Source organism: Mobula birostris, chromosome 12 (assembly GCF_030028105.1).
Source record: "Mobula birostris isolate sMobBir1 chromosome 12, sMobBir1.hap1, whole genome shotgun sequence".
In the NCBI taxonomy this organism is placed as follows: Eukaryota; Metazoa; Chordata; class Chondrichthyes; order Myliobatiformes; family Myliobatidae; genus Mobula; species Mobula birostris.
The window spans coordinates 109,918,882-109,943,314 of record NC_092381.1 but is presented as its reverse complement, the minus strand read 5'-3'; the positions used below and the strand labels follow the sequence as shown (position 1 = coordinate 109,943,314).

The 24,433-nt window shown below is 45.2% G+C and overlaps 1 protein-coding gene across 4 annotated transcripts in view; it reads left to right on the top strand.

Moving 5' to 3' along the window:
- LOC140206179 (calpain-9-like) overlaps positions 1-24,433 on the top strand; it is a 98,444-nt gene that overhangs the window by 58,487 nt on the left and 15,524 nt on the right. The window contains exons 13-19 of one of the 4 annotated variants that reach the window (XR_011888088.1): positions 3,298-3,375; positions 6,689-6,749; positions 7,358-7,422; positions 8,604-8,672; positions 15,198-15,276; positions 17,272-17,388; positions 22,586-22,908. Coding sequence is in view for 3 of the 4 variants with exons in the window: in XM_072274456.1 (XP_072130557.1) it covers positions 3,298-3,375; positions 6,689-6,749; positions 7,358-7,422; positions 8,604-8,672; positions 15,198-15,276; positions 17,272-17,388 (469 nt within the window). In the remaining variant the exon portion in view is untranslated. Of the gene's footprint in view, positions 1-3,297; positions 3,376-6,688; positions 6,750-7,357; positions 7,423-8,603; positions 8,673-9,249; positions 9,321-15,197; positions 15,277-17,271; positions 17,389-22,585; positions 22,909-24,433 lie in introns of those variants that run through there. The other 3 variants (XM_072274456.1, XM_072274458.1, XM_072274459.1) reach the window with 3 other exon arrangements.

Sequence of the window (24,433 nt, the reverse complement as noted above, 5' to 3'; positions counted from 1 at the left end):
AGTCACAATTACAACAGAGAAAGTACTCAGGAAACTGAATAGTCTAAAGGTAGATAAATCTCCCAGACCAGGTGGAATGCACCCTCGTGTTCTGAAGGAAGTAGCTGTGGGGATTGCGGAGGCATTAGCAATGATCTTTCAAAAGTCGATAGATTCTGGCATGGTTCTGGAGGACTGGAAGATTGCAAATGTCATTCCGCTATTTAAGAAGGGGGCAAGGAAGCAAAAAGGAAATTATAGACCTGTTAGCTTGACATCAGTGGTTGGGAAGTTGTTGGAGTCGATTGTCAAGGATGAGGTTACAGAGTACCTGGAGGCACATGACAAGATAGGCAGAACTCAGCATGGATTCCTTAAAGGAAAATCCTGCCTGACAAACCTATTACAATTTTTTGAGGAAATTATCAGTAGGCTAGACAAGGGGGATGCAGTGGATGTTGTATATTTGGATTTTCAGAAGGCCTTTGACAAGGTTGTTGTTGTTGTTCATCCATCGTTGACGTCGATGAGGACCTCGACACCATAATGATGGTGTCGAGACTAGCACGTGATTTGGATTTAAGTGAGGGAGAGTTTGACAAGGTGCCATACATGAGGTTACTTAACAAGGTAAGAGCCCACGGAATTACGGGAAAGTTACGCACATGGATAGAGCGTTAGCTGATTGGCAGGAAACAGAGAGTGGGAATAAAGGGATCCTATTCTGGTTGGCTGCCGGTTACCAGTGGAGTTCCACAGGGGTCTGTGTTGGGGCCGCTTCTTTTACATTGTACATCAACGATTTAGATTATGGAATAGATGGCTTTGTGGCTAAGTTTGCTGACGATACGAAGATAGTTGGAGGGGCCGGTAGTGCTGAGGAAACGGAGAGTCTGCAGAGAGACTTGGATAGATTGGAAGAATGGGCAAAGAAGTGGCAAATGAAGTACAATGTTGGAAAGTGTATGGTTATGCACTTTGTCAGAAGTAATAAACGGGCAGACTATTATTTAAATGGGGAAAGAATTCAAAGTTCGGGGATGCAACAGGACTTGGGAGTCCTTGTGCAGGATACCCTTAAGGTTAACCTCCAGGTTGAGTTGGTAGTGAAGAAGGCGAATGCAATGTTGGCATTCATTTCTAGAGGAGTAGAGCATGGGAGCAGGGATGTGATGTTGAGGCTCTATAAGACGCTGGTGAGACCTCACTTGGAGCACTGTGCGGGAATAGAGTATAGGAGCAGGGATGTGATGTTGAGGCTCTATAAGGCGCTGGTGAGACCTCACTTGGAGTACTGTGGGCAGTTTTGGGCTCCTTATTTAAGAAAGGATGTGCTGATGTTGGAGAGGGTACAGAGAAGATTCACTAGAATGATTCCAGGAATGAGAGGTTTAACACATGAGGAACATTTGTCCACTCTTGGACTGTATTCCTTGGAGCTTAGAAGAATGAGGGGAGACCTCATAGAAACATTTCGAATGTTAAAAGGCATGGACAGAGTGGATGTGGCAAAGTTGTTTCCCATTATGGGGGAATCTAGTACGAGAGGGCATGACTTAAGGATTGAAGGGTGCCCATTCAGAACAGAAATGCGAAGAAATTTTTTTAGTCAGAGGGTGGTGAATCTATGGAGTTTGTTGCCACAGGCGGCAGTGGAGGCCAAGTCATTGGGTGTATTTAAGGCAGAGATTGATAGGTATCTGAGTAGCCAGGGCATCAAAGGTTATGGTGAGAAGGCGAGGGAGTGGGACTAAATGGGAGAATGGATCAGCTCATGATAAAATAGTGGAGCAGACTTGATGGGCCGAATGGCCAACTTCTGCTCCTTTGTCTTATGGTCTTATGGAACCAGCTGTCAATAGTTCAGCTGGTAGGACGCAGGGGCTCAGCTGTCATTCTTTGTGTGTTAACAAATTACTAGCAAGTACTCCATTTCAATGCTGCTGTTTCATGCCGCAGAGTTCACAGACGCCTTGCTTAATGCTATTGGTCCATGTCATTAAAAAGGTTGGGAACCCCTGCTGCAGACATTTGAAACAAAGCTGTAAATAGACCATAAGACATAGGAGCAGAAATAGGCCATTCAGCCCATCGAATCTCCTCTGTCATTCCATCACGGCTGATTTATTACCCCTCTCGACCCCAGTATCCTGCCTTCTCCTCGTAACCTTTGACTCCTTGACTGATCAAGAACCTATCAACCTCTGCTTTAAATATACCAAATTACTTGGCCTCCACAGCTGTCTGAGGCGATGAATTCCACAGATTCACCACCCTCTGGCTAAAGAAATTCCTCTTCGTCTCTGATCTAAATAGATTTCGCTCTGTTCTGAGGCTGTGACTTCTGGTCCTAGACTCCCCCACTATAGGAAACCTCCTGTGCACATCCAGTTTGTCTAGGCCTTTCAATATCCATGGCACCCACTACATCATCATGTGGCAGTTTCCAACCGCCTAAAATCGAGGAAAAGCTTTGCTACGGGGAGGAACTACTGCACGGAACATCCCCCCAAACACACAGGATTGACCTCTGACAACAAACAGAAGCCAGAACCCCACCAGACAATACAGTGCAAGACCCCACAGGAATGTTGACAGACGGAAGTGGTGCATTCTCAACAGAGTGAGAGCGAGAGTTTGTAGGACAGGAGACAATATGGTGAAGTGGGGTTTAAAGACCAGCGAATCCTGTGCATGTGGCGAAAGGGTGCAGAACATCGAACACGTTCTGCGCAACTGCCCACTCTCACCTGATTTAGCTGAGACTGACCTGCTCAACATCAACCAAACAACACTAGAGTGGCTGGCTGTCTGCTGTGACAAGCTATGATGATGATAATATCCAATAGCTTTCAGTGAAATCAAAATCAGATTCAGGATCACTGGCATATGTCATGAAAATTGTTAACTTTGCGGCAGCAGTACAATACAATACATGATAATAGAGAAAAAAAACTGAATTACAATAAGTGTGTGTGTATATATACAGTATAATAGTTGAATAAGAAGTGCAAAAATAGAAATAAAAAGTGAGGTAGTGTCCAAGGGTTCAATGTCCATTCAGAAATCTGATGGCAGAGGGGAAGAAGCTGTTCCTGAATCATTGAGTGTGTGTCTTCAGGCTCCTGTACCTCCTCCCTGATGGTAGCAATGAGATCAGGGCATGTGCTAGGTAATGGGGGGGGGGGTCTTTAATGATGGATGCTGCCTTTTTAACTCCAGTGAGTACAGGCCCAGAGCCATCAAATGCTCCTCATACATTAACCCTTTCATTCCTGTGGACCTAGCACTGATCGTGTTTAACCCCTTATCCTCCAGGTTCTGCCCGACCTTGTACACTGCCCCCTTCTGCCTGCTGAAGATTCCAGGGAATTGTTTAACAAGTACAGTGGGCTGGTGAGTTTGTATGCAGTTCCTCACCAGATTTCCTCTGCCCTCTTTCAGGCTGCAGCCTTCCACGTTGGACAGACTTCTCCTTCGGGCTCATCCACCTGGTGTGGAACTGGAATTGGTTTTGTTATTGTCAAATTTTGTCTTGCGTCTCTGTTTGATTTCTGATCCTTGGATGCTCTTCCAGGAATGACGAGAAGTCTTAGTTCCCAGATTTCAGTTCATTTTAAAATACAAGCAACATACAAAGAGCTGAGAGATGATGATACAAAGACAGAAGAATAAAGAAGCTAAGCAAAGCAAAAGATGGTGCCTCTGAAAAATCCATCATTTTTTTGGAGAAGAATTTCCTTAGATAGGAACAAACTAGTTAATAGCGTACAAAATTAAAACAATTACATCACGTGGATAATGGGCTAATACCTAGCCAATGAAAAATGAGAGTTGTGATAAACCGTTAGTTTAGCTGCTATACCGCTTTCTGCCAGTGAGTGGGGATGGACCACCACGTACTGTGAAAAGTACATGAGATTGTTAAAAATACAGAGCTTATAGAAAGTATTTTTTTTTAAAGTGATTTCCAACAATACAGATGAAAACATTACACAGTGGATGGAGGTAGAACATGATAAAACAGAAAGCGGAAAAAAGTACGGAGAAGATGGAGAGCAGGCAGATAAAGTGCAAGATCTAAATGAGGTAGATTGTGAGGTCAAAGGTCCATTGTATCGAACAAGAATCTGATTACAGTGAGGTAAGAGCTGTCCTTGAGCCTGGTGGTACGTGCATTCAGACGTTTCTGTCTTCTGCCCAGTGGGAGAGGTAAGAAGAGAGAATGTCTGGGGTTGGAGAGGTCTTCGATTTTGACATCTGGATGCATTACTGAGGTAGCAGGGAGTGATGGATCTCTGTTTAATATCTGACTCTTAGGGTTCTGGGAGTCAAAAATGGCAAGCAGTCTTAATTCTAACAAAAGTTTATTTTAGAGTACAAACAGACATACAAATACTGAGCAAACTAAATAAAGAGCTGAGGTACGATGCTGAGCAGTGAATGCGAAGACAAGAAGCAAAAGAAAAGATGGCACCTCTGAAAATCAGTCACTTTTATAGATCAGAAATTCCTTTGATAGAAACTGGTTAATAGCCTACTTGATTAAAACAATTACATCACATGTGTAATATGCTAAATCTTAGCCAATGAAAAATGAGAAAGGTGATAAACTGCTTGTTTAGCTGCTATACAGCTTTCTGCCAGTGAGTGTGAGAAATACACAAGTTTGTTAAAAACTACAAATCTTATTTTAAAAAAAAACAGTGGTTTCCAGCAATGCAGATCAAACCCTTACACGGTGTATTGAGCTAGAACGAGGTAATACAGAATAAAGTACAGGGAAGTTGGAGACTGGGTAGACAAAGTGCATGAACATAATGAGGTAGATTGTGAGGCCAAGAGTCCATCTTACTGCACAAGAGATCTGACAGCGTTGGGACAGAAGCTGTACTTGAGCCTGCTGGGACGTGTTTTCAGGCTTTTCAATCTTCTGCCTGACGGGAGAGGGGAGAGGGGAGAAGAGAGTGTGTCTGGGGTGGGTGATGTCTCCGACTTGAGGTCTGGCGGTGAGAAGTGTAGACAGAGGGGATCAATGCACAAAAAAATGCTCAAGCATACTTGGAGGGAAATGGACAGTCAACGTTCCTGAACTGAGAGATAAAGTTGACAGTTTAATACGTAGTGAAATTTGTTGTTATGCGGTAATGGTACATTGCAATACATAATAATGTATTTATAGCGAGAGGATTTGAGTACAGGAGCAGGGAGGTACTACTGCAGTTGTACAAGGCCTTGGTGAGACCACACCTGGAGTATTGTGTGCAGTCTTGGTCCCCTAATCTGAGGAAAGACATCCTTGCCATAGAGGGAGTACAAAGAAGGTTCACCAGATTGATTCCTGGGATGGCAGGACTTTCATATGAAGAAAGACTGGATGAACTGGGCTTGTACTCGTTGGAATTTAGAAGATTGAGGGGGGATCTGATTGAAACGTATAAGATCCTAAAGGGATTGGACAGGCTAGATGCAGGAAGATTATTCCCGATGTTGGGGAAGTCCAGAACGAGGGGCCACAGTTTGAGGATAGAGGGAAGCCTTTTAGGACCGAGATTAGGAAAAACTTCTTCACACAGAGAGTGGTGAATCTGTGGAATTCTCTGCCACAGGAAACAGTTGAGGCCAGTTCATTGGCTATATTTAAGAGGGAGTTAGATAGATATGGCCCTTGTGGCTACGGGGGTCAGGGGGTATGGAGGGAAGGCTGGGGCGGTGTTCTGAGTTGGATGATCAGCCATGATCATAATAAATGGCGGTGCAGGCTCGAAGGGCCGAATAGCCTACTCCTGTATCTATTTTCTATGTTTCTATAATAAAAACTGAATTACAATAAGTATATAGAAAATAGTTAAATTAAATAAATAGTGCAAAAAAGTAGTGAGGTAGTGTTGATGGGTTCAACGTCTATTCAGAAATCGGATGGCAGAGGGGAAGAAGCTGTTCCTGAATCACTGAGTGTGTGTCTTCAGGTTTCTGTACCTCCTCCCTGATGATAACAATGAGAACAAGGCATGCCCTGGGTGACGGGGGTCCTTCATGATGGATGCTGCCTTTTTGAGGCATCGCTCCTTGAAGATGTCCTGGATGCTGGGGAGGCTAGTGGCCATGATGGAGCATCTGAGTTTACAACTCTCTGCAGCTGATTTTGATCCTGTGCAGTGGTCACCCCACCCCCCGCCATACCAGATGGTGATGCAGCCAGTTAGAATGCTCTCCACGGTACATCTGCAGAAATTTACAATTTCCTCAAACTCCTAATAAAATATAGCCGGTTGTTTGTAGCTGAATCAATATGTATTAACAATGTATGACGTGCTTCTGAAATAAATAACTTTCAAGTTGAAAAAGTACATTCAATCGTGTATGACAAGACCAGCAAAGGTGAACTGTCTTATAGAGATTCTTTTTAGAAAATTGATTAAACTAAATTAGCGATACAGCAGAATTATTAGTGAAGTCAGCGGTCAACAAAAAAATACCGTTCCCTTGGCTTACCCTCTCTCAACTCGACTAAACTGACTAAGGCAAAGTGAAAATACATAACTATATGCCTTGCTTCTAGCACGCCCAACCCACGTGACAAATTATCCATAATAAACGCCCGACACAAAGTACAATACAGACAGAAAATAGATGCATGGCTCTTACACACTGTATGTTTTGATGTACTTGTGACAGATAAAGCATTCTATCTTTAATGTCAATGCAGGATGAGGCAATATCAGCACTGGAGCTTCAGAAACTGCTGGCAGAGATTCTGCAGAAAACGGGTAGGTATGACAGAGTTCAGACACTTGCAGTCCCTTCTCTCCCTTGGACAAAGGAGCTAACCAAGCGAAATGGGTTTCCCAGACCCACCTGTGTGTCTTGACGAGACAAGGTTCAAAGTAAATAAACTGGGTAAAGAGTTGGAAACAGATAATGAGGCGGTAAGGTAGCACAGTGGATAGCACAACGGTTTACAGTACCGGTGACCCGGGTTCAATTGCCTGTAAGGAGTTTGTACGTTCTCCCTGTGACCGCGTGGGTTTCCTCCCGCAGTCCAAAGGTGTAATGGCTGGAAGATTAATTGTTCATTGTAAATTGCCCCATGATTAGGCTAGGATTAATTTGGGGGATTGTTGGGTGGCGTGGCCTGAAGTGTTTACTCCATGCTGTGTGTCAATAAATGGATAGATGATCTTGTAAACCTGTATCAAATCTGCCCTCAGCCTTCGTCAGTTCAGAGAAAACATCGCCATAGATGCTGCCTGACTGGCTGGGTTCCTCCCACACTCTGTGTATTCATCAGGGGTTATTGACTTCTGAGATTATAAAAATTTAAATCTTTAATTTCAGGCAGGAACTACAGTCACCTTCTGTCTCATTGTCCTTCTAGGTCTCAGTGAGAAGTGGGATCAGTTTGGACTGGACGCCTGCAGAAGCCTCATTTCGCTGACAGATGTATCCTTTTGTGGCCTCAAAAAGGACCTGTGTGGGAGGATGAAAGTTCAGTGTGCCCTATCCCTCTCTGGTCGTCCGTCCCCCACCTCAGGCTGGGCTAAGGTCCTGCAGATGTCACACTGACATTCAGAAGCGAGCCCAGATTTTCCAACTGCCTGAATAACCTGCCACTGAAGATATTGCAGACAAGGTGCACCCAGGAACAACATTTGAGTTAAGGGACAGACCACTGATCTAACTAGACCATGATTGTCTGATAATCCAGTCTGGTTCATTGAGTGAGCACATCATATCGCTAGCAAGCATTAATAGTTTCATGGTCTGGACCTTACAACGTGGTGGCATGCTAGTTTGGTCTGCACCCATTGGTGTCCCAGGTCATTATCCTGCAGAATGAGCAACATCAGCCAGATGGACTACTGACCATTGCTGACATCCTCCGCACATCAAATTCGGTCGGCTTGCCCGGGTCACATATAGTTGTTCACACACATCATAAGGTTGAAAAAGTGCAGAGAAATTTGACAAGGATGTTGGTGTGACTGGAGGGCCTGGGTTATAAGAAATGATTAAATATGTTAGGACTTCAGTCCTTGGGACATAGAAGTTTGGGGGAGACTTGATGGTATACAAAATTATGAGGGGTATAGATAGGGTAAATGCAAGCAGGCTTTTTCCACTGAGGTTGGTTGGGACTACAGCCAGAGGTCATGGGCTAAGGATGAAAGATAAAAAGATTAAGGGGAACATGAGAGAAAACAACTTCACTCAGAGGGTTGTGCGAGTGTAGAACAAGCTACTAGCACAAGTGGTGCATTCGAACTCAATTTCAACATTTAGGAGAAACTGGGATAGGTACATGGATGGTAGAAGTATGGAGGGTTACGGTCCAGGTGTAGGTCGATGGGAGTCGGCAGCTTAAATTAATCAGCACAGACTAGATGGGCCAAAGGGCCTGTTTCCAGGTTGTACTTTTCTATGTCTCTATCAAATATAGTTGCCCTAACCACATTAAATGTAATCCCATGCCCACATCAAATGTAATCCCATGCCCACATCAAATATGGTTGCCTTGTTTACAACAGGCATGGCTGGCCCTTTTTGGTTATTCTATTTAAGCATTTCAGAATCCCATTGTGTTTACGCGGTAATTAAACAATTCCTTAACCTGGGATAAACAGAACCAAGGCTTTGGAAAAATGCGATTTGAAGGATTTAGTCATCTCTGGACTAAAATCTGCCATTGGACAGTGAGTATTGGCAAAGGATCTTTACCCTGTTGTGTGGAAAGGTCTGGTTATAATGTACAGAGGTCTGGTGTTTGAGTGGGACAGGGATGAGAGTGAGACTGAGGTGGGGTAGGGTGGGGGTGTTGGCTATTGGAAATATCTTAGCTAACCTCTTATTTTTCACTTCAAACCTCAGAGTCAAACTTGGAGCTTTCTTGTCAACGTTGCTGTGGTGGGACTTAGTAGTTTATTTCCAGTTTCTCGCTGGGTCCACATGTGCATACATTGGTATACACCCCTTCAGAATGCCTGCTGCCTGAACTATTTTGTGAAAGTACCAAGAATGTAGAAGGAAAGGCATTCACATTTATGACATAGAAACACACCCCATTTACCTAACCAATCTGTCCAGGAAGTTAGAGAGAGGTGTAGAAAACTCCCAGCAATAAATGGAAGTGAATTTATCCAAAGTCCCCTCACCTGGTTCCCATCTCACACTGACGTACAGTAATTATTATTCTTAATTAAATTATCCAAAGTTTTATTTTATGATCAAAGTATGTATGCAGAATACAACTCTGAGATTTGTCTTCTCCAGATAGCCTCAAAATGCAGAATACCATAGGAGTGATTGAAAGAAAGACATCAATCCCCCCTGTACCAAAAGGAAGAGAAACAGAAACTCGCAAACCCCAAACACTCCCCACGCCTCCCTCACACAAAAACTAACAGATCACCCAAACCCCAGCCCGTGTATCAGCAAGAAGAAAGCATGGGTGAGAACATGAAAAATACAGAACTAAAAGAGGCCAATGTCCAATCCATAAAGCTCAGAACTTCAATAACATCTCCAAGAGCATCGGGACCCAGCAGCCCCTCCGAGGACAATAACTCAAACCAGCGGCTTCCCCGAGAACCCCTCGCTCTCCTCTGCATTTGTCTCGATGTTTCATTCTTCTTCGATGCTTTAATCAGTAATTATGGCCCCTCGTCTCTCTCAGCTTCTCATGGTTGATCACGGCCCCTCGTCTCTCTCTCAGCTTCTCCTCGTGGTCGATCACAGCCTCTCCTCTCTCTCAGTTTCTCCTTGTGGTCGATCACGGCCTCTCCTCTCTCTCAGCTTCTCCTCATGGTAGTCGATCACGGCCGCTCGTCTCTCTCAGTTTCTCCTCGTGGTCGATCACGGCCTCTCCTCTCTCTCAGTTTCTGCTCGTGCTGGCTTGTGCTCACATTTTTCTCCTGGCGTTTTCTAGCTCACTCGATTGAACTACAGACTGTAAGTCACAGGCTCCAACAGTTTCAAAAACAAAATTATGCCAAAAAAGATTAAGTTGAAGACGTAGAAAAGCTGAAATGATTTACTATTTGGAAGATGTTGATTGAGGAATCGTTCGCTTGCTCCCCTCTGCCCTTGAAGCCATCACCGCTCAACTGTCCAAGATTGCTGTGTCCCTCCAGTGCCGACCGTTCTTCCAACGTTATCTTCCTTCAGTTTACCACTGGCTGCCGTGTCTTCAGTGGGCCCCGATCTCTAGAATTTCACGTCACATGCCGGTGATGATAAACTTGATTCTGATTCTGAACCCTCTCTGTCTCTCCCCACTCCTTTGCAGCAGGCCTGCGGTGTGTCGCTCAGGGCACGACCTGCAGCAAAGCCAACAACCTACAACAATTATAAAGAATTCCAAGTACATTTATTATCAAAATATGTATACAGTATACAACCCTGAGATTTGCCTTCTCCACAGACAGCCACGAAACAAAGAAACACTGTGGAACCAACCAACCCGTTCAAAGAGAAAAAAATCAACCCCCCCCCCATACGTAAATAAACAAAAGCGCAATTGGCAACAAGAAAAAAGAGCAAAAACACAGAATATTAAAAACACAAGATCAAAAGGTATATTTCAGCTCATTATCTGTAGGCTGCCCCAATTCAAAATCGCCGAAACTAGCAACTAAAATAGGAATGACCAGAAGCACATCATAAACGAGAATTAGAGTCCACATTCCACAAACCACGTCAATTAAACTGTGCTCCAGTACCTCCCTACCACCCTCTTTGACAGCATGGAGGGAGAAAGTGGGGTCAAACGAATGGAAGGACCTTCCCTGGGCAGCAGCGAGTGAGAGACCGTCACACGCAGACGTCTTCTCCAGCAGCAGCAGCAGCGAGTGGGAGGATGGTAGACAATGCTGAACATCGCCTGCCTCGATTTCAATCTTTCCCGGCACTTTAATCGTCAAGATGGGTGGGAGACGGAGTCGATTGTGGGTCACGCCCCGTTTCCACGCCTCCACGGTGCACACTTTGCTCACAGCCTCGTGGAACCCTCACAGAGACAGTAAAGCGCCAGACTGCCCAGATCAGCCCGAAAACACACAGTTAGAATGTAGACAGCTGGCTCCAACAGCAGCAGAACCACGTCTGGAATAAAAAGATGTAAAATAAATGAAAGGACTTGCTTCCTGACCCATCTTAGTCATATTGTTCACTGTCACCATCTTCCAAATATCAGAATTATGTGAAGAATAATATAAAAATAAAGTTAGAAACATGGATATGGAATAAAATGTGCGTAAGTATAGTATATTAATACCAGCATGTATTTACAATGTAGATAGCATTATAAAAAGTAGTTTAAATTATTTATAGTGCAGTGATAGAGGGGAAGGGTGGTAGATTAACTGCCTGGGGGAAGAAAGTTTTAAGATGGTGTGAAGTTTTGCCTTTAATAGCCCTATAGCTATTGGGGTGGTGTGGTGGAGATACGTCCCTACCGAAGGAGGTGTGGGGCATTCCTTTCCTACACTAGCCTGCAGGACGTCCTTGGGTAAGGTGTAACACCTGCTTAGCCCCTCCCACCCCCCCACCCCCTCTGATCAGCGTCACGTGAAGCCATGGGAACACATGGTGGATGGTCGTATGAGCAGCTGGTGCAGATCACAAGTCCTGGTTATGCGACCACTGACGCCAGGCAGACAAACTGGAGAGTGTTGATAATGGCTGGGGTCACCCGTCTTGTAAAGACACTGCCCAGAAGAAGGCGATGGCAAACCCACTTCACTAGAAACATTTGCCAAGAACAATCATGGTCATAAGACCATGATCGCCCACGTCATATGACATGGCACATGATGATGATGTTGGCGCTTTCTGGAAGTGAGCATTTGGAAAGGTTTATACACAGGGTGAGTAGTGTCCACAATGGTTTTCCCTGCCCTCTACTTTGTCCTGGAGACATACAAGTCCTGCAATGATGGTGGACTGTAGCTAATAGCATCTTCTGCAGGCCTGACAGCTCTCTGCAGTTTCCGCCTATTGTGAGAAGGTGCTGCACCAACCAGACAGCCATGGCTGGTGTGAGGATGCTTCCTGTGATAGCAGCGTAGAATTACACCAGGATGCTCTGGGGAAGGTGAGAGGACTTTGCACCCAAACCAGATAGTCGTGGCCGATGTGAGGATGTTCTCGCTGATAACAGTGTAGAATTGCACCCCGATGTCCTGGAGAAGTTGGAATTTTACCAGCTGCCGCAAGAAGTACATCCTCTGCCGAATATTTTCGTCACTGGAGAAGATGTGGTTCTCTCTCATGAGGCTCTGTGAAATAATGGTGCCCAGGAACTGAATGTTGAAACGGTGCTAACCATCGAGCTGTTGCTGGAGACCAGGTGGAGAGGAGGCACATTTCTCCTGAAGTCAATGTGTATCTGCATGGCTTTGGGTGCATTCGGTTCCAAGTTATTATGATTGCACCTTGTGTTTAGAGTCATAGAGCTCGACAGCACAGAAACAGGCCCTTTGGCCCATCTAGTCCGTGCCGAACCATTTAAACTGCCTACTCCCATTGATCTGCACTGGGGCCATAGTCCTCCATATCCCTACCATCCATGTACCTATCCAAACTTCTCTTAACTGTTGAAATCAAAATCGCATCCACCACTTGTGCTGGCAACTGGTTCCACTCTCTCACCACCCTCTGAGAGAAGTTGTTCCCCATCACGTTCCCTTAAACATTTCACCTTTCACCCTTAACCCATGACCTCTAGTTAAAGACTCACCCAACCTCAGTGGAAAAAGCCTGCTTATATTTACCCGATCTAGAATCAGAATCAGGTTTATTATCACCGGCATGTGACGTGAGATTTGTTAACTTAGCAGCAGCAGTTCAATGCAGAGAGAGAAAAATAATAATAAGTAAAATAAAAATAATAAATAAACAAGTAAATCAATTACATATGTTGAATAGATTAAAAACAGACTTGCAAAAACATAAATACTGTATATTTTTAAAAGGTGAGGTCGTGTCCAAAGCTTCAATGTCCGTTTAGGAGTCAGATGGCAGAGGGGAAGAAGCTGTTCCTGAATCGCTGAGTGTGTGTCTTCAGGCTCCTGTACCTCCTCCCTGATGGTAACAGTGAGAAAAGGGCATGTCCTGGGTACTGGAGGTCCTTAATAATGGACGCTGCCTTTCTGAGACACCGCTCCCTGAAGATGTCCTGGGTACTTTGTAGGCTAGTGCCCAAGATGGAGCTGACTAGATTTACAACCCTCTGCAGCTTCTTTCGGTCCTGTGCAGCAGCCCCTCCATACCAGACAGTGATGCAGCCTGTCAGAATGCTCTCCACGGTACAACTATAGAAGTTTTTGTGCTATACCCCTCATATCAAATGTATACTCTATCAAACCTCCCCTCAATCTTCTACACTCTAGGAAATAAAGTCAATCTTTCCCTATAACTCAGGTTCTCCAGACCTGGCAATATCCTTGTAAATTTTCCCTCTACTCTTTCAGCCTTGTTTATTTATTTATTTATTTCTGGCGTCTGTGTGCGGATCTGTGCGTGTGCGTGCGTGCGTCCGTGATGATGGATTTTTCATGGCTTTTTTACAAGTCGTGGAGTGAGAGAGAGACTGTGTGGCGCGCCACTCCCCACACAGACCCCCTCACAGTATTTTTCCCTTCATTTTACAAGGTCGAGTTGCGATCTCGACACTCAGCCTGGCACGGATGGAAAGCATACTTGGGAGTGGACCCGACTGGTTTCGAACCCGGGAACTTCCGCTCCCGGGTCCGACGCCAATGTCATTGCGTCTCCAGCCGGCCCCTTTCAGCCTTGTTTACATATTTCCTGTAGGTAGGTGACCAAAACTGCACATAGTACTCCAAATTAAGCATCAGTAGGTACATTTATTGTCAGAGAAATGTATACAGTATACACCCTGAAATTCTTTTTCTTCGCAAACATCCACAAAAACAGAGGAGTGCCCCAAAGAATGAATGACAGTTAAATGTTAGAATCCCACAGCACCCCCCAGCTCCCCGCTCCCACACACAAGCAGCAGCAAGCAACAACCCCTCCATCAGCAAAAAAGCATCTGTCTCTCCCACCGAGCACTCAAACATGCAGCAGAGCATCAATAAAGACACAGACTCGCAGTACCCCAAAGACTACTTGCTTACCGTAGGCTCTCTCTCTCTCTCCCTAATAAGGGAAAACAAGGTGTCCCTGTTTCACAGCGAGAGGGGAGACATAACAAAACAACTCACCAATTTATAGTTTTAAAAGTCTACTGCGTCGCTTTTTCCGAGCTCTGTGCCCAAAGAGGAAGACTTGGGTCTCTGGGCACACAGCCAGCAGCCCACTCGCTGCTTTCGATCTTCCGTTTACTCCCGTGACACATCAGGCAGCAGCACCGGCCTCGAATCAGCCCACCTCCAGAGCCACGAAAACCCGGCACCCTGAAGGTGTGCTAGTCTTCCAGACCACGTCCTTGGAACCAATGCCTTAAACAATTTCAACATAACGTCCTATCTCCTGTGTTCAATACATTGATTCTGAATGCCAATCGTCCAAAAGCTTTTCTTATGGCCCTCTCTACCTGTGAAACTACTTTTCAATGAATTATGAGCCTGTCTTCCCAGAGCCCTTTGTTCTTCCACATTCCTCAGTGCCCTACCATTCACTGTAATTAATTAAATTTTAACTGGTATCGAGTTTATGATTTTATTCTGATAATGAGCATAATTTCAACTGCTAAGGGTGTGGGCGTTGAATGATATGGACACAGACCTTCACTGTTGTTCTGCCTGCAGCCTATCCCACCACTTGGGAAATGCAGGTGGAAGATACGGCACAAATAACTAACTCTGCAAGTTCTCAAAGGGATTATTTATTCACATTCCACAAGTAGCGTAGAGATTACCGCGACACTATTACAGCTCAGGGAGTCGGTGTGTGCAGTTCAATTCCAGCATCTTCTGCAAGAGGTCGGAACTTCCCTGTGGAATGCTTGGGTTTCCTCCGGGTGCTCCGGTTTCCTCCCGCAGTCCAAACGTGTACCGGTTGGTAGGTTCGTTGGTTATTGTAACTTGCCCCGTGACTGGGCTACGATTAATTCGGGTTGCTGGGCAGCAAGACTCAAAGGGCCTGTTCCACGCCGAGACTCAATGAAACAAAATATTTAATAATTGAAGGCATTGTAGTTTATCACAGACCGATTACGTGCTGAAAATCCTTTTGTGTTTTGCTGTTTCCTCCAGCAAGTCTTCATTCGATACGATAAGAATGGATCAGGGACCATGGACAGTCAAGAGATGTTCGGAGCTCTGCAGGCAGCAGGTGAGGGGATAGAGTTGACTGCAATCCAGGCGAGACGGTAACACACACGGTAAAGCACACGGTAGCGCACACAGTAACGCACACAGTAACACACACAGTAACACACACAGTAACCCACGGTAGCACACACGATAACACACACGGTAACACATACGGTAACACACACAGTAACACACACAGTAACACACACAACAACGCACACAGTAACCCACGGTAGCGCACAGTAACCCACAGTAGTGCACACAGGAACACACTCCTGACATAGACACAGAGATTCTGCAGATGCTGGAAGTCTACAGTAACACACACTAGATGCTGGAGGAATTCCAAGTTAAGACAAGTCTATTGCCATTTAACTATATACGTGTATATAGATCATATAACTGTACAATGTATGTAGAAACGAGTCAATGTTTCCTTGAACCCGGATGTAAAGCATAGTGATACACGTAAGCCACCTGGTACACGATAAGGTAAGGATAAAACTTACAGATGAATCACACATAAATAACAAACTGAAGTGCATTAATTAAATATTGTAAGATACTGAACAGATTAACAGGTGACACTTGGAATGTGATGTGGCAGGGAGCTTAGAAGCCGAATGGTCTGGGGGAAGAAGCTGTTTCCCATCCTGATCGTTCTTGTTTCTATACATCGGAGTCTCCTGCCTGATGGTAGAAAGTCAAAGACGACGCTGGATGGATGGGTGGGACCATTGATAATACTAAGGGCCCTGCGTAAGCAGCACTCCTGATGAATATCCCTGATGGATGGGAGATTCTCGGCCGTTCTCACAGTCCTTTGTCGGGACTGCCAGTCCAGTGCTCGGCTGCTCCCATACCTGATGGAGATGCAGCTTGTCAGGACCCTCTCAGTGGTGCTCCTGTAAAACGCAGTCAAGATGGAGGGAGGTGGTGGCAAATCAGCAGGTCAGGCAGCATCTACGGGGGGGGGGGAATAACAGTTAACATTTCGGACAAAGACTATTCAGTAGGACTGGAAAAGAAAGGGGGAAGAAGCCAGAGTAAGAAGGTGGGGGTAGGGGAAGGTGTGCAAGCCGGCAGGTGTAAGGTGAGACCAGGTGAGTCACCGGGGGAGGGGGGGCATGTAGGAAGAAGCTAGGAGAGGATAGGGGATAGGGTCCACTTTGACAAGCGTCTTTGAGGGGGAGAGGGGGCATGTAGGAAGAAGCTGTGAGGGGATAGGGGATAGGGTCCACTTTGACAAGCATCTTCACTCCATCTGTCTGGTAATTTCTCCCTCCTCCCCTTCCCATTCCCCATTCTGACTCCCCTCTCATTCCTTCTCTTGGTTGCCTCTTACCACCCTCTGGATCCTCCCCCCTTCCTTTTCTCCTCTCCTGTCAGATTCCATCTTCTTCAGCCCTTCATCTCTTCCACCTATCACCACCCAGCTTCTAACATCATCCCTCCATCTTCCCCCTCAGCCGGTCTGCCAGCCTGTACTCCTCACCTTCTCATTCCGACTTCTTCCCCCTTCCTGTCCTGTCCAGTCCGGATGAAGGGTCTTGGCCCGAATGATTGGTTGTTTATTCCCCTCCAAAGATGCTGCCTGACCTGCTGAGTTCCTCCAGCATTTTTTTTATTGGGATACAGCACGGAATAGGCCCTTTCAGATCTTCAAGTTGTGCCACCCAGCAAAACCGGAATTTAACCCCAGCTTAATCATGGGACAATTAACCTACCGACTGGGTTCATCTTTGGACTGTGGGAGGAAACCAGAGCGCCCAGAGGAAACCCTCAGAGTCACAGGGAGAACGTAGAAACTCCTTGAACCCAGGTCCCTGGCACTGTAAAACATCACGCTAACCACTGTGCTGCTGTACCGCCCCATCTTATGTGTGTTGCTCAAGATTTCCAACATCTGCAGAATCTCTTGTGTCTCCAGTCAAAGCTGATAAAACCTGTGTGAGCCATAACTCGCACCGCTGATATTTCAGCCGTCTTTCACTGTTTGATTACTTTCCCCTAGGATTCCAGATAGATGAGTTCTTGATGCAGCTGATCGGCCTGAGGTACACCGATCCTGATCTCACCATCAGTTACGTGAACTTCATTTGTTGCTTGACAAAGCTGGACACCATGATCAGTAAGTAATTTGCATTTTTCTCAGCTCCAGCTCCCCAGGATCCTACTGCTGGTTGAGTGTCCTCTGACCAACTCAACAACCGTGCCCCATAATCTCCTGAGCTGCGGTTCTTGGATCTGATAAATCAGCTTCAGTTAGACTGGAACATAAATCAGAATTAAGTTTGTTGTTTTGTAGCAGCAGTACAGTACAATACATAAAATATACTGTAAACTATAATTATACTTGCAAGAGAATTCCTAGAAGCACTGTTTTCTGTGATCAATTCTGTAAGCAGACATGTAGTGCTCAATCCTATTTATGAGCCAATGCGGGCAAAATTTAAGACCATAATGCACAGAGTTTGCCATGCAGCCAATCAGTGACAAGATTTCCTCCCTACATCACAACTGAGCTTTTGTAATGACCAATCAGCTGATGGATAAGTATATTAAGGCCAAGCACACCATAATCAACAGCGCACTGCTGATGTCTCCTCACATGATGGTGAAATGTTTGCAAGTAAATTGCCAAGATCGGAGAACAACTCAACCCAACCATCAAATGCCTGAGCTACATCTTATAAATAATTTCTAACAATTATATAAAATAAGTACTACAAATGAGAGAGAAAAAATAGTGAGATAAGTTCATGAAACCATTCAGAAATCGGATGGCAGAGGGGAAGAAACTGTTCCTGAATCGTTGAGTGTGTGTCTTCAGGCTCCTGTACCTCCTCCCTGATGGTAGCAATGAGAAGAGGGCGTGTTCTGGGTGGTAGGCACTGATCCCTCAAAGCTGTGCGGGTGCGTGGCCCTGCAGTAACTGAAATGCTCCCATGCACATAGCCTTTGTTGCCACGCAGCTGGGATTTTCTTTCATCATTTGTTGGTTATGTGTTGTGCCGTATGATGTAGGCGACCATGATTGTTCTTTCCATCCTACCCTTTGGCTACAGTCACATGCTTACAGATACTAATTCCAACGTTTCAATGGTAAACCAGATCGTCTTCCTCAGGCACCGGTCACTCAAATGGCAAGTCTCCCTATGGATGCCTCCCCACATACACTCAAGTGAACAGGGCATGGCAGGGCTTAATACTCAATCCTGATTGGCTGGATCTGAATTGCCTATTCCTGATTGATTAGTTTGAATTGGCCTCGTTCTGATTGGTCGGTTGTGTCTTTTAGGAACCCTCTTTAGGAGTGTGTGCTATCTTTACACTCTTGGAACCTACATTGGGTCCCTCCCCCCTACATGCTCCATCTCTAGTGATTCCCTAATCTTGCTCTTGTAGGCATTCTCTTCCTTGCCAAGGATGTTGGTCTCACCAACCCTTGGTCTACATGACCATGATAGACAGTGCTCAGTGATCCCACGTCGTTCTGCTCTCATGTTTTTTAGGGCACTCTGATGTTCTGCTATCCTGGTCCTCAATGGCCTCCCAGTCTCGCCAATGTATACCTTTTGGCATGGTGATAGAAGTATGAAGTACACAACTGCCTGACATCATTTGTTGGGTCTTCTAGGTGCCAGTTTGCTTAGCCTTTTTCTAATTTTGTCCTCAGTTAGAGGTGCCAGGGTCCGGGATGTTTCTGATCGCGTCCAAGATATCCTGAACTGGGAGGGTGAGGAGCCAGAGGTCGTGGTACATATAGGTACCAATGACGTGGGTAGGAAAAAGGAAGAGGTCCTGAAAGGAGAATATAGGGAGTTGAGAAGAAGGACTGCAAAGGTAGTAATCTCGGGATTACTGCCTGTGCCACGCGACAGTGAGAGTAGGAATGCGATGAGGTGGAGGTTAAATGTGTGGCTGAGGGATTGGAGCAGGAGGCAGGGATTCAAGTTTTTGGATCATTGGGACCTCTTTTGGCGCAGGTGTGACCTGTACAAAAAGGACGGGTTGCACTTGAATCCTAGGGGGACCAATATCCTGGCAGGGAGATTTGCGAAGGCTACTGAGGTGACTTTAAACTAGAATGGTTCAGGGTTAGGAATCAAATTGAAGAGATTAGGAGGGAGGAGGTTAGTTCACAGATGGAGAAAGGTGGTGGACGGTGTGTGAGGGGGGGTGGGCAGGGGACAGAGAACGGGAGCACTCAGACCAAAGATGTAGGGGAGAAGGAAGAAAAAGATAACAAAGTTGTTTGCTCCATTAAGGATAAACAGAGAGGAAGAGGTGGAGAGTTTCTTAAATGCATCTATTTTAATGGTAGGAGCATTGTAAGAAAGGTGGATGAGTTTAGAGCATGGATTGATACCTGGAAATATGATGTTGTAGCTATTAGTGAAACATGGTTGCAGGAGGGGTGTGATTGACAACTAAATATTCCAGGATTTCGTTGCTTCAGGTGTGATAGAATAGGAGGGGCAAGAGGGGGAGGTGTTGCATTGCTTGTCAGAGAAAATATAACAGCGGTGCTTTGGCAGGATAAATTAGAGGACTCGTTTAGGGAGGCTATTTGGGTGGAATTGAGGAATGGGAAAGGTGTAGTAACGCTTATAGGGGTGTATTATAGACCACCTAATGGGGACCGAGAACTGGAGGAGCAAATTTGTAAGGAGATAGCAGATATTTGTAGTAAGCACAAGGTTGTGATTGTGAGAGATTTTAATTTTCCACACATAGACTGGGAAGCCCATTCTGTAAAAGGGCTAGATGGTTTGGAGTTTGTCAAATGTGTGCAAGATAGTTTTTTGCAGCAATACATAGAGATACCAACTAGAGAAGGGGCAGTGTTGGATCCCCTGTTACAGAATGAGCTAGGGCAGGTGACGGAGGTATGTGTTGGGGAGCACTTTGGGTCCAGTGATCATAATGCCATTAGTTTCAATATAATTATGGAAAGGATAGGACTGGGCCCACGGTTGAGATTTTTGATTGGAGAAAGGCTAACTTTGAGGAGATGTGAAAGGATTTAGAAGGAGTGGATTGGGACAATTTGTTTTATGGGAAGGATGTAATAGAGGAATGGAGGTCATTTAAAGGTGAAGTTTTGAGGGTACAGAATCTTTATATTCCTGTTAGGTTGAAAGGAAAGGTTAAAAGTTTGAGAGAGATATCAAGGGATATTGGAAACTTGATTTGGAAAAAGAGAGGGATCTTCAATAAATATAGGCAGCTTGGAGTTAATGAGGTACTCTAGGAATATAAAGAATGTAAAAAGAATCTTAAGAAAGAAATTAGAAAAGCTAAAAGAAGATATGAGGTTGCTTTGGCAAGTAAGGTGAAAATAAATCCAAAGGGTTTCTACAGTTACATTAATAGCGAAAGGATAGTGAGGAATAAAATTGGTCCCTTAGAGAATCAGAGTGGGCAGCTATGTGTGGAGCCAAAAGAGATGGGGCAGATTTTGAACAATTTCTTTTTTTCGGTATTCACTAAGGAGAAGGATATTGAATTGTGTAAGGTAGTTATGGAAACTATGACGATTAAAGAAGAGGAAGTACTGGCACTTTGAAGGAATATAAAAGTGGATAAGTCTCCAGGTCCTGACAGGATAATCCCTAGGACCTTGAGGGAAGTTAGTGTGGAAATAGCAGGGGCTGTGACAGAAATATTTCAAATGTCATTAGAAACGGGGATGGTGCCGGAGGATTGGCGTATTGCTCAAGTTGTTCCATTGTTTAAAAAGGGTTCTAAGAGTAAACCTAGCAATTATCGGCCTGTGAGTTTGACGTCAGTGGTGGGTAAATTGATGGAAAGTATTCTTAGAGATGGTATATATAATTATCTGGATAGACCGGGTCTGATTAGGAGCAGTCAACATGGATTTGTGCGTGGAAGGTCATGTTTGACAAATCTTATTGAATTTTTTGAAGAAGTTACCAGGAAAGTTGACAAGGGTAAAGCGGTGGATGTTGTCTATATGGACTTCAGTAAGGCCTTTGACAAGGTTCCACATGGAAGGTTCAATCGTTAGGTATTAATATTGCAGTAGTAAAATGAATTCAGCAGTGGCTGGATGGGAGATGCCAGAGAGTAGTGGTGGATAACTGTTTGTCAGGTTGGAGGCCGGTGACTAGTGGTGTGCCTCAGGATTCTGTACTGGGTCCAATGTTGTTTGTCATATATATTAATGATCTGGATGATGGGGTGGTAAATTGGATTAGTAAGTATGCAGATGATACTAAGATAGGTGGAGTTGTGGATAATGAAGTAGGTTTTCAAAGCTTGCAGGGATTTAGGCCAGTTAGAAGAGTGGGCTGGAAGATGGCAGATGGAGTTTAATGCTGATAAATGTGAGGTGCTACATTTTGGTAGGACTAATCAAAATAGGACATACATGGTAAATGGTAGGGCATTGAACAATGCAGTAGAACAGAGGGGGTCTCGGAATAATGGTGCATAGTTCCCTGAAGGTGGAATTTCATGTGGATAGGGTGGTGAAGAAAGCTTTTGGTATGCTGACCTTTATAAATCAGAGCATTGAGTATAGGAGTTGGGATGTAATGTTGAAATTGTACAAGGCATTGGTAAGGCCAAATTTGGAGTATTGTGTACAGTTCTGGTCACTGAATTATAGGAAAGATGTCAACAAAATTGAGAGAGTACAGAGAAGATTTACTAGAATGTTACCTGGGTTTCTCCTCCTAAGTTACAGAGAAAGGTTGAACAAGTTGGTTCTTTATTCTTTGGAGCGTAGAAGGTTGAGGGGGGACTTGATAGAGGTATTTAAAATTATGAGGGGAGTAGATAGATTTGACATGGATAGGCTTTTTCCATTGAAAGTGGGGGAGATTCAAACAAGAAGACATGAGTTGCGAGTTAAAGGACAAAAGTTTAGGGGTTACGTGAGGGGGAACTTCTTTACTCAGAGAGTGGTAGCTGTGTGGAACGAGCTTCCAGCAGAAGTGGTTGAGGCAGGTTCAATGTTGACGTTTAAAGTTAAATTGGATAGATATATGGACAGGAAAGGAATGGAGGGTTATTGGCTGAGTGCTGGTCAGTGGGACTAGGTGAGAGTAAGAGTTCGGCACGGACTAGAAGGGCCGAGATGGCCTGTTTCTGTGCTGTAATTGTTATATGGTTATAATTATGTTCTAAGAGTGTAAAGAGTGCTTCAGTCTGGGACCATGCATTCCTAAAAGGGTTTGGCCTAATCAATATCTGTAAGTATGTGACTGTTAAGGCCAAAGAATAGTATAGAAATATTTGATAACTACTCACTAACTTCTGTAGTTAGTCATGATTGTTTTTGGCAAATTTCTCTACAGAAGTGATTTGCCATTGCCTGCTTCTGGGCAGTGTCTTTACGAGACGGGTGACCCCAGTCATTACGAATTGACTGCCTGGCATCAGTGGTCATCTAACCAGGACTTGTGATAATGCACCAGCTACTCATACGACCATCCACCATCTGGTCCCATGGCTTCTGATCAGGGATCTGAGGAGGTGTTACATCTTCCCAAGGGTGACCTGCAGGCTGGTGGACGGAAGGAGCACCCTACACCTTCTTTGGTAGTGACGTATCTCCTCACTGAAGAAGAAAGACAGTGGACCATGGGAGAAAGGGAAAGAGGAGGGGCATTGATGGGAGGTAAGGAAATGAGAAGGGGTAAGAGGCGAGCTGGAGTGGGGAATGGAGCAAGAGAGAGAGGGGAGAGACTTGACAAATTTCATCTTCAATCTTAACAATGGTCACACCGGGGGCACCAGATATAGTAGAAGACCTCAACAGACTTGCAGGTGAAGTGTTGGGACCCTGACTGGAGCTGGGGGAGGTTGTTTGACATTTGTCCAGCTTGCAGGAATAATAGGGAGATCAGTAGGGAGGAACAGGTGAACGATGGAGTTTGGCAGAGCGCAATCCCTTTGGAAGCCGAGAGTGGGATGTGGGAACGATGTGCTCAGTGGCAGATCCCTCTGCAGCTAGTATCTCTTCTGCTCCACAGATGCTCCCTGACCCGCTGAGTTCACTCTGCAGTTTGAGCGTGGCTCTGGATCCCAGCATCTGCCTGAATTCCTTGTCTAGTATCTATTTTCTCACAGTGACTGATCTGCTGAGACTGTGGGCATCCTAGATAAGGTAAATCCTCCTTGTGTCGGGGGTAGAAGTCAAAAGTTCAAAGTTTGAAGTCACCGTATATTTCCTTGCGGGCATTCACAGTAAATACAAAGAAACACAATGCTGAGGCTTCCGTCGGACAGGGTCGACCATGGATGTTGTGTCTAGACACGCAAGCCAGGGCAGGACGATATGGAGAGCAAGCTGTCGCCCGTGTAGCGAGCTCCCCCTCTCCACGCAGCTGATAAGCCCAAAGGATCTGCACAGACTGATACAGTTTGGCGCCAGCAACGTGGGACGGTCTTCGGGACTCCAGCTCCGGATTTTTTCCTCGGGATTTACTCCCAAGGCCTTCCCCATGAGTAGGTATAACCACAAGGCTGTGGAGGTTTGAGAACAGAGTTTTCCTCCCCTTAGCTGAGCTGCTGATCTGTCCAAAGCAGCCCACCTTTTGTCCTCCTGCCAGGGTTAGTCACTGAGCTGTTTGAGAAGCACACCACTAGGAGCGTTTGATAGGTAACGGGAGCTTATCCCCATTACTTCCCCCGACTGTGACAGCCTTAAGAAACCAAAGAAACACAGGCAGCAGAGTAGCTTTACACGCTTCACAGTACAAGTAATCTGGGTTCAATTCCTGCCGCCGCCTGTGACGAGTTTGTACGTTCTCCCCATGACCTCGTGTGTTTCCTTCAGGTGCTCTGGTTTCCTCCCACGGCTGCTCATTGTAAATGGTCCTGTGATTAGGCTAGGGTTAAAATCAGGGGGCTGCTGGGCACTGCAGCTCGAAGGGCTGGAAGGGCCGATATCTCAGTGAATGAAAAAAACAATCCTGAGGTTCGTATTCCTGTGGGCATTCACAGTAAAGACAAAAGAGACACAAAATAATCAATAAGAGACCCAAAGGAATCAGCTCATCTCTTCAGACTGTGGCCAACTTTGATATGAGCTCACAGCACGAGCAGTGGCGTGGCAAGCAGCCACCAGTGGAAAGCAAAAAAAATGTCTGACCTAATCGCTGTTTACAATGATAAGTACGATGCAGAAAGGAATTTAAATT